Below are 10,703 nucleotides of genomic sequence, written 5' to 3'. Positions count from 1 at the left end.
TAAAGAGTGAAAAAAGAATAGTAGTAATAAAATAAAATAATAAACTTCCACAGGATACAAGTTACTTGCAACATTATACTTACTAGTGTAATATGTACACTATTAAGTATAGTTTAATAATAATAAGTATCTACTTATAGTGTAGGCTGTTTAACAATGTTGGATTAATGCATATCAGTCCCTTTCAGAGGAAGATTTGCTTTTATAACATCAACAGAATAAATGAAATACAATTCTAAAACATTATAAACAATTCGCAAGCCTTAAATTCATATATATATGTATACTAGGTTTAATTTATTACTTTTTTCTGTTTTAAATAATTTGTTTACAGGTCTAACATTTTAAATATCACACACACTATGTGATAGGAACTTGGTTGAACAGGTATTCACTAACCAATTAATATTTGAACTGGTAAATCAACGCCTGGTGAACGATGAAACCAACATCGGTCTGGGATACAACTAACGGTGTAAAGGACCAAATTTCAAAAAGGAGGATTCATTTGTTTTTAGACGAACTGTGCGTGCGTATGTGTGTGAACAAAATATCTCAAAAAGTAAAAGTTGCAGGAAGTTCCAACTTTATTTAGATCAAGCCCAGCAGGAGCTCGTACATAACGATCAAATTCCCTCAATTAGACGTACCATTCCGAAAAGTATTGTTTCAATTTTTTGCGATTTTACGACAAAAAGGCGCAAATGTTTTTCTGAGTACTATATACACACATCTTGTACTCAAGCTTTCAAAACTTTTATTTGAAACAATGCTCCAGAAAAATTTAATTAACGGCACAGGAGTAAAGAAGAGATGTAGGGTGGATGGTTGGTCTTTTTCAAAAGTGCCATTTGAGTATAATTTATGGTTTTACTCTGTGATTATTTTGAAAATACCTTCTACGATTTTCTCTGAACTTATTATGTTAACCAGATAAATGTGTTTGACGTCTATACACGTCAAACCAAGTCTCTATTACGGTACGTTCGACGTGTATACTCGTGAAAAATATAATATTGCCATTAACTATAAAAACTCGAAATTTTAATAAAATACAATAAGAATATTATTTGGTGGGATGTTTCCTTTATCTTACCAATAGAACTGCCAAGTATTTTATACGGAGGGGGGAGTCAGCCAAAAGATAAGTAGTTGGTACATGTTTGGTCTCCGCATAAGAGACACAAATAAAAGCTCTCAACCCTTGTGCAATGCCGTTTTTACCTCAGGTGTAAGTTAAAACTTAACTTTATTTCATCAACTCGAGAGTATAGTAAAAATAGGGCGTGTTCGTTCATACCAGAATTCTCTCCCTAAATTTAATTGTTCCTATTCAAATTACAATACTTGTACCAAGCTTGAATTAAATTTTACATAAAATTTAGCAAGTGCACATATAGGTTGTTAATTACAGGTATTACTATTAATTTACTGACAAATCTGAATAGGTTCGCTGTGCTGGGTAATATCGCTTTTATCATTCGTAGCACACGTTTATTGTTTACCCCTGTCCGGTTTCCAAACCGGATGCACGTGCTAAATTTTATGTAAAATTTAATTCAAACTTGGTGCATTTTTTTAATCTTTAAAGTATTGTAATAATTTGAATAGGTACAATTAAATATAGGGAGAGAATTCTGGTATGAACGAACACGCCCTATTTTTACTATATAATCCATCATCAGAAGTAGGTTAATCAGTTTGATTTCACATTCGCTACCGTCTCGCACACTTGCTGAATGGTAAGTGAAGTCGAAATCTCTACATCAAACTGATTTAATCTACCTCTTGATGATCTCAGGACCTAAAAGTAATAATCATACTTCTGGTAATTCGGGTTAGAGACATTTGATAAGATTGCAGTACTTCCTCTTACATTAAGAGAGTAGATTTGCGTGGAATTATTATTGAGTATGATTGTTAATAAAGGAACTTAAAGAAAATCCGAATGGTTGTAACCAGTCGTTTCGCGTGATATTAATTAATAAATAAATAATATTTTATTATTTTTTAAAAAAAGTAAGTACTTCATTATTTTGGGAAAAAAGTATATTAGGCATGGCTGCACCCGTCTGACAGATATTAATTAATTATAGTTTTCTTCTCGTTCTTTAATTTTGAATTTACTTTTTGTAGATGAATTGCAAGAATCATTTAACTAAAAAAATAACTTTAAAAGAGGAAAGAAAGAATTAAGCTCCTAACTCTTAGTAACACTACTGTGCCTAATGTTTTTTTTTCCTTTATTTTCACAAAAAAATTGAGATATTTTAATTCATAATTATTTGCCTTTTGTTCATTTCATTTATATATTGTATATATACACACAAAGACCTGCAAAGCTAATATTCCCGGTCTTAGGCCTTGGATTTTATTTAATGGTTAAGAAAAGAAATTTACAGTAAAGTATGTTTGCCAAACGCCTCCGTCCACGACACCTAATTGGTAGCCTGAAAAAATAGGCGATTACTTTACTTTATAATATACACAGCCTCTTGCAATATTTGGCAAAATATTTTGTTCATTTTCGGAGAGCTTAAATCGTTCTCTGAACACATAATTTCAATAGGATTGTTTGATGGCCAAATGGGGCAATACAGCATGATACTGACACCATTCTCTTTCTTTCTTCCTTTTTTTAAGAAAAACAAAAAATGATTTAAGGCGCGTGAACATCTGGGCCCGAAGCTTTTTTCAGTGCACTGCAGGCCTCCGGACAGTGTTTTCTCATCACGGACAACACTCACCATCACCGGAGAGATAGCTGTAAGAAGCTTCTAGGAAGAGAAAATCTAAGGGCCCGCAGCTGGCTTCGAACCAGATTTCTGCGTGGGAATCCAATACGCTAAGCGCATAGCTATTAATCCCTTCCCTACATTATCTTGTTTTTAATTTAAGTAATTGCAGGTAAAAATAAAAACAAAGTTGTGATAAATATATAATGCAAAAACTGATACAAAAAATTAGTATTAAAGCTACTTATACATTCATTGTAATAAACAAATTTAAATTAAGAAAAAAAAAATTCTTTCTGATGGAAAAAGTTAAAGGTGTTGTTAGCAACCGATACTCCAAATAAACTAAGGAATTTTATAATTTAACATGTTTTTTGCATCCTTGGAATCCTGAAAAACTTAATCTTCTTCATCATTCCCTCGTGGTGTTTTGGCTGCAGGACCTCCTGCTTTTTTCGCCATAATAATTTGATCAACTCTTAGAATAGTCACCACAGCTGAAGTAGCAAACTTCACTCCCCACTTCTTCAGTTCTACAGGATCCCATAAACCTACTTCTGAAGCATCTAGTGTAACATCTTCCCTTTCACCCTAAAATTAATTTTCATAAATTACATTGAAAATATTTAACAATAGATCTTAATCTTAAAGAAAACTGTTTTATTCGAAAGAAATTGTAAGAGAGAGAAATTACGTTCCTCGTAATTTTGGGGTAGACCATGATTAATTATAGATAAGAATCTATTTTTATAACCCATCCTCAGAGCTTGTTTAGGGACTGAAACCCAATTGACTGTCACTAAGAAAATTATATTATTTCTTATATGCAGTATGAAAACATGTCTATTCACATTCAGAAATATTATAATTCTTTTTACAAAAAGGAGAAAATAGAAATAGACCATAGCCGAATTTTTAATGCATTTCGTCCCTGAACGGTCAGTATTCTTTGGATAATCAACCTCTAAAAGCAGTATTGATCCGAAATAAGAGAATCTAAGTGCAGTAAGCAAGCTGGGTAATTCTGGTAAGTTCAAAATACTAGATAAGTTAGTTCTTATATTTTGTTCTTCTTATATTCTTCATATTATTTGTCCCTGAATTTTATCAGTGGAAAATGTTCTCTCGTTAAAGACAACACTGACCATCACGAACAGTTATCTGTGAGAAGCTCCCAGTAAGAGAAAATCTCAGGGTCAGTTGATGGATTCGAATCCGGATCTTTGCGTTGGAATCTAGTATACGCTAACCACTGAGCTAACCCTTTCTTTCATATAAAATACTTATTAAAAAGAACGTGCGCATTGAACAAGCAGAAATTAACAAAAATTATTTTGTCTAAAAATTAAATTAAAGAAAAGTTAGTAGAGATTTACAGGATATGCAGGACAAGTTAAATATAAAATTTAGGAAGATGTACTCGATATTCCATTGTTACCCGGAATACTTCATAACATTCGCTCACCTTTTGACTTGCAAACATCCCACTTCAAATATAAGCATAATGCTAAGTCAGTTTTACCAAAAGTGGGATGAATGTTTTTTGTTTACACTAGCTTTCCTAATAAAATACATAAAAAAGTAAAGATCTATGATCTTGAAGATTCTAATTTCCTTGAAAAACTAGAGTTCAATTCTTTGCAGAACAAGACCTTTCCGCATTTTTTTTCTCTTTTTTCGGAATTTCTTTTCTTCAGAAGAGATCAAGCAACTACAACTACATTTCTCCTTGAACTAGGATATTATTGAACAGATCGAAAAATCATCAAACCAGCAGCAAGATATTGTCGATTAGATTAGTTAACTGAATGTGAACATCTGAAATATCGAGTTGTGTTGTTTGTGTGTATCTAGTAAACCAAACGGCATTCAGTGGGCTTTTATTTTAAGATCTCCATTGCCTAAGATAGTATTTCGTGTGTCACCAGATGTTTTATAGTTACAGTAGCGTATCAGGAAAATTCTGAAAAGTGCCTTGCAGATCCTCAATTTGTACGAATGTTTGGGAAGCGAGTTTATATATATATATTATATATTTATATATAATAATAATAATAATAATAATAATTCAAGTAATACGATTAAGAACTAAGACTTTCTACTTTTTAAAGTAATCCAGAGGGAGAAACTGTGTTAAGTATAAACATATTTAATTCTTAACACTTACTTCAATGTTTATTCCAACATTTATTCCACTATCGTCCTCTTTAAAGTGGGCTTGATGAATACGGTCCATTACTTCTTTCACTTTCATCCCAGAATTTTCAGCTATTGTTTTAGGCAATACTTCCAATGCATTAGCAAATTTCTGAACAGCATAACGCTCTAATCCGCTAACAGAATCAGCATATTTACGAAGTCTTTTCGCAACTTCAACTTCTGAAGCTCCTGCGCCTGCAACAAACCTATGGTCCGAAAATGTTAGGCTTCAAACTTTAAAAAAATTAAACAAAAATAATAAATAAAATGTAACATGAATAGTTTTAATTTTATTTTTATGGGTGCACAACAAATGATTGCCCTCTTTTTAACACCAAGTTTTCCTAGCAGCATCATTTTAAAGAAATTTAAAAACAATAAATAAAATAAGGGAAATTAAGAACAAACCTTCCATTTCTTGCTATGCCTTTGAAGGTATTGATACCATCATCTATGGATCGCTCGATATCATCTAAATAATTATCTGTGGAACCTCTAATAACAATAGTTGAAATCTTAGACTCCTGTCCCTCTAGTTTGAACACAACGACACACGTGTCCCCAAGTTCATCCGTGTAAACTGAATCAGCATATCCAAGCTCATCTTTGGTTGGTACAGTCTGTTAAAAAAAAAAAGTTGAACTACTTTGTTGGAGCTATCAGGAACTCTAGAATTTGGTTTATAATTATTTCTTAAGTGATTAAAAGTTGTGAGCAAAAGGCAAAAAAATGCTACGATAAGATAGACTGAGATACTGGCCACTGAAAATATACATTTTGGAACATGTATACAATTCATAAATTACAAAATTGGTCAAGTAAGCATATATAACCCCAAATTTTAAAAGTTTCATGGGAAAAATATTTCTATTTCTTTGTACTAAAAATATAAAGTAATGCAATTTTTTCAGACGGACTTTACGTCCAATTAATTAATTAGGCGTCGTGGACGGAGACAACTGACAAACATATTAAGACCATATACTAGACCGGGAATCGAACCTAGTAACACATACATCTTAGTTTTGCGGGCTTGGCCTCTAACCGCTCGGCTATCTTGTACTAACATAAACTTACACAAACTTGCTTGAAGTAAAAAACTGGAAAATTTATGGTTTTGGCAAAGAAAATATGTTTAAGTAACTTTTTAGCCTCTTGTGTTTCTGATTGGAGCACACTTTTTTTAATCTCTTTCAGCTCGACAGAATTTTCTACCTTAACTATGAACTCTTCCTATTTTTATTTGTGATTTTTTCTAATTTTCTTGCCAAATCTCATAAAAGGTTTTTTGTTTAAGGATCCTGGACTGCTGCGAAATAAATGCCCCCAGAAACCAAGTTTGCATACATCATTTCCAAATACATATTAGTCCAATTGATTATCAAAGACGAAGATTCTTAATCCCATAGCTTGAATATGCACCAAAATCTTTCCTCCATTAGGCTCTACCATCTTAATCAAATTTTAGATTCTAAGGGTTCATCTGGTTTCCTTCAAAAACAACTTTTTATTATATTAGATTAAATTTGACAGATTTAGATGTGAATCTGGGCTAGAGCGCTTGAATAAAGTATACTGATACTTTATTAACTGTAACGTGCAATCCTCTGCAATTTCAAGATATATTTCTTTTTTGAATGGATAAAAAAAAATAAAAACTAGTGAAAATCTAAACCAAACCTTTGAACCAATCCGATAGATTTGAAAATAAAATGAACTAAATGTTACTTTAATAAATTAAACGCATACTCTATTAAATATTTAATATAAAAATTTAATTACTAAATACTAACAATATCTGGTAGGGGAGTAGCTCCTGTGGCTTTGCAAAGTCTTCGAATGTCAAATTTACTGTTTACTCTAACTGCCATTATGCCAGCTTTATTGATAAAATGTAGAGCCATGTCTCCTATCTTTCCTCCACTGACAATTACATCTACTCCAGCCTCCTTTATTGCATTAATTTCCTGCTCTAATTTATGTTCTTCTCCTTCACTAAATTTCAAAAGTTCACCAGCCGACTTAATTAGTACTGTTCCCTTTAAAGCAATTTACAATTTGTTCTTAATTCAAACAACAATTTCGCAAGCAACGTTTCCAAAATATGGGAAAAATTAGTTTTACCTTAGTTTCTGTTGTTCCAATATCAACTGGGCAAGTATAAATAGCGATTTTTGCCTTATTTTTCTTAGTAATTTCCCCTTCTGCTTGACGTTTAAATACCATGCCTAAAATAGCTTCAGAGTTAAGTAAACTGGAACCCTACATTAATGAAACCAATACTAGTGTGAGTAGAAACAATTCAGATACTGTTGTTACAAGAATAACTGCCTCAATAACTTACCAAAATTTTGCATACTCTCACATTATCAACGTTGAATGTTGTTTCTTCCGGCATAATAGAAACTGAAAAATATTGATTATATTAAAAATATTTAACTAAAATGAAGTAAATAAACTGCAGTCTAAAAGAACATTTTGTTTTGTAGGATCCAACTTATGTTTTTTAAAAAAAAGAGTAATTATTCCAATTCGTTTTTGTAATTTTGTTTTAAGTCCATGTTTTGTTAACTTACAACGTCAATTTTTAATTTAAAAAAAAAAACTAATATCCAATTAATAAAAAACTAATTTTGTTTTTCTTTTAATCCTGAAGAGAGATGTTATAAAATTTCAGAAACTTTCAGAAATATTTATAAATTTATAACTTGCTAAATTTTTTGCTGGACGAAAAACTCTCTTGACCTTTCCTAGTTATAACTATACGTTTCTGGGAGGATTCAAAGAAAACAATTAGATGTTTAAATCCTTGTAAATCTAGTTTATATATATAAAATATATATTTAAAGAACTTACTGCAAGCTTTTGTAATGAGCCTTGCCAGAAAATCTTCGTTCCCGTATTGCTTACTCATTACAGCTGTTTTAACAGCTTTGGTAACCAATTCTTCCTCCCGACAATCAGAAATTGTGGCACAAACTAATGCATCTAGAATTTGTACTGTTTGTTCCATTGCCAATTCGTAACCAGAAATTATATCTGCAGGCGTCATTCCCTGAAATTAAATAGACAAATGGCAATTGCTCTGGATTACAGGCAGAAAATGGCTTGGATATAAATTTATATTTACCATCCTAAGAAGATCCTGCGCATTTTCAAGAAGCGAACCTGCTAAAACAATTACAAAATTTGTTCCATCTCCAACTTCTTCTTCCTGCATTTGTGACGCTAGTATCATAATTTTGGCAGCTGGATGCTCTACCTGCAGATTAAAAGTTATTTGAAAATAGATTATATGAGATAGATTATTTTTATTTCATAACACTGTCAATAAACAACATTGAACATTACCTCTAATTCTTTCACAACCGTAGCGGCATCATTGGTTACAAAAAGTTTGTCAATATGATTAATAATTATTTTATTCATTCCATTCGGGCCATAAGCAGTTCGTACAGTCTCAGAAAATTCTTTGCAAGCACTTATATTCCTGTAAACCGCTTCTTCAAGTCCTTGGAAGCTCTATACGAACAAAAAAAATACACCCATTAATATTGGTAGGATGTATAAAAAAAAGGGCATATTCTAGGCAAATTTATCGCCAAGTGGACGAATTATGTAGGGCATATTCTCTTTTTTCTTGCATCAAGGGACCAACCTACTGTAGCTTTACAAATCTGTGAATGTCGAATTGACTTTTATTCTTAATGCTTTTGGACCAGCTTTGTTAATTAATATTAATATCTTATTATTATCAACAGATATTTTCAATACATACCACGTGACGTTTAGTTTGTTTTTGTTCAAATTATTTTGAGGCATTTCTTTTAACAATCTTCAATAATCTAATAAAAATAGTTTCCGAAGAATGGAAGTTTAATATACATTCTAAATTTATTGTGAAATTTCGCAATGCATCTTTTTATTTATTAGTAAGTCAGGGGCATCAACCTGTATGGCCCTTTAATCAGCTTATTTTAATATGCTATAAAATGTGTGATTACTGCTAGATAGCTGCAAATTTGATGGTGTGAATTTCCACGTTCACTATTTGGTATATCTTCCAATTGATTCATACAAAAAAATAAAATATGTTCCCACTAGGTAGAAATCATGTCGGAATAGAATACGGTACCGTGAAATTTTCAGAGCACTAACCACTGAAACTGTTTTTATGTACAAGAATAAATGCCCAAGTCTAAATAAATAATTAAACTGTTTAACTTATTTTTATGATATTAACTTCTAAATGGAAGAAATTTAAACAGAAGCGCTTTTATTCATATTCATTTTTAAGTATAAGAGCCATGCTCCAGTCACTAATAAGTTACATACAAGTTCAACATACACGTTACACGTTCAACCATATTGGCATGGTCAATACCTCCATCCATTTCAAGATACAAAGAAAGAAGGTACAAAGGAAGATGAAAAGAAAAAACAAGATAGATAATGCAGTAATGTAAGTTTAAGCAACTTTTTTTTAATACCTACCTAGTTGAGTTACGTTACAGGTTTTGTTGGAAATATTAATACGAAAATGAAAGCGGCCTAGAAGACAAATTCATTTGGTTATTATTTAAGTTTTCAAATTATCAAACATTAAATGTTCATATCAGTTTGCCCTAGGGGTTCATATAAATAGCTTAAGCTATGACTAAGCAATCTGATCCCAGAAAACAATCAATAAATAAAAACAAAAGCATAAGTCAAGGTAAAGTTTATTATCAGACCTTTCCTAATTATTACACTAATAATTTGCTAAATGAAACTGTCCGAGGGAGCATAAAAAATCGTAAGGCAGAGAAAAAAGAGGGGAAACAGTAGTAGCTTGTGTTCTTTTGATTAGTACGTTGCAACATTTGCTCTGCCAATATATTTGGTCTCATTATACTTCCCTTTTCTTTACTTTCTTCTCTACCTATTCCTAAGAAGATTAAACTCCCATGGACTGCTTATCTACGGGAATATTACATTAAACGTTAATAATCTAAGCGAAAACATCGCCCTCAAGAATGCTTCTCTTAATATACCTTTTCCTGGTGGGCGGATATCACTTTTAAGGCGTAGTGAATTCCCTTTACAATCTACAATAGTTATGAATAAAGGTTTTACTGTTTTCTAACTTGCAAATAAATATCTAATTTTTTTTTAGAAGTAAATTAGAACGTTTGAGGCCACTCTAAAATAAGCCTCTCTAATCTATGATCATTCTAATGTTTAAACAAAGCTGGTCCCCAACAGGGGCAATAATTTTAATAAAGTTATTTGATTCGAACTGACAAAAAAACGTTGCTGACCTACAATAACATGTTAGGTAGAGAATTTTGTCTACCTATTTTATTCTAAAAGAGAGGGAGGATGTTTAATATTTTTGTTACTAGGCATTTACTGAGGGTCAGCGAAGTTTTGGTTAGAATAGTGCATAGTAGTAAGAATTCATTAAAAGTTATTTAAAACAATAATTGGATAAAGAAATAATACATTAATGTACATTGTCATATTTCTAGAACTTAAATTATCTAGTGATCAACTTACTCTGGCTCCTTCTTTTAACATCTGGGAAAACCCTGGGGCTTTGGGCACATGAAGAGCCATTTGAAGGATTAATTACAATAGCTTTTTGAATAAAGAATATTAATTGTATAGACTTCTGAACACGTTCACTCACACAGAAAATGCGGCACTAGTTTCTAGTTTAGGTTAACAGAAACAGAGGTTAGACGTCACATGCGTAGGAGAGGTTACTTTTTAGTTTTCATGTCGAGG

At 31.7% G+C, this 10,703-nt stretch overlaps 1 protein-coding gene across 1 annotated transcript; it reads right to left on the bottom strand.

The window, feature by feature from the left end:
- Positions 1–2,925: 2,925 nt before the first annotated feature.
- Positions 2,926–10,670, bottom strand: CCT8 (chaperonin containing TCP1 subunit 8). Its single transcript, XM_074113873.1, has 10 exons — positions 10,473–10,670; positions 8,286–8,456; positions 8,065–8,196; positions 7,791–7,989; positions 7,279–7,340; positions 7,059–7,196; positions 6,728–6,973; positions 5,343–5,554; positions 4,903–5,140; positions 2,926–3,326 (listed from the first exon to the last, which is right to left on the bottom strand). The coding sequence occupies exons 1-10, from the start codon at positions 10,530–10,532 to the stop codon at positions 3,135–3,137; spliced, it is 1,650 nt and encodes a 549-aa protein (XP_073969974.1). The 5' UTR covers positions 10,533–10,670; the 3' UTR covers positions 2,926–3,134.
- Positions 10,671–10,703: the final 33 nt, after the last annotated feature.

This window comes from Rhodnius prolixus, unplaced genomic scaffold (genome assembly GCF_049639745.1).
Source record: "Rhodnius prolixus isolate KJV_2025 unplaced genomic scaffold, Rpr scaffold_1, whole genome shotgun sequence".
Lineage (NCBI taxonomy): Eukaryota > Metazoa > Arthropoda > Insecta > Hemiptera > Reduviidae > Rhodnius > Rhodnius prolixus.
This window is presented reverse-complemented; position numbering and strand designations above follow the sequence as displayed.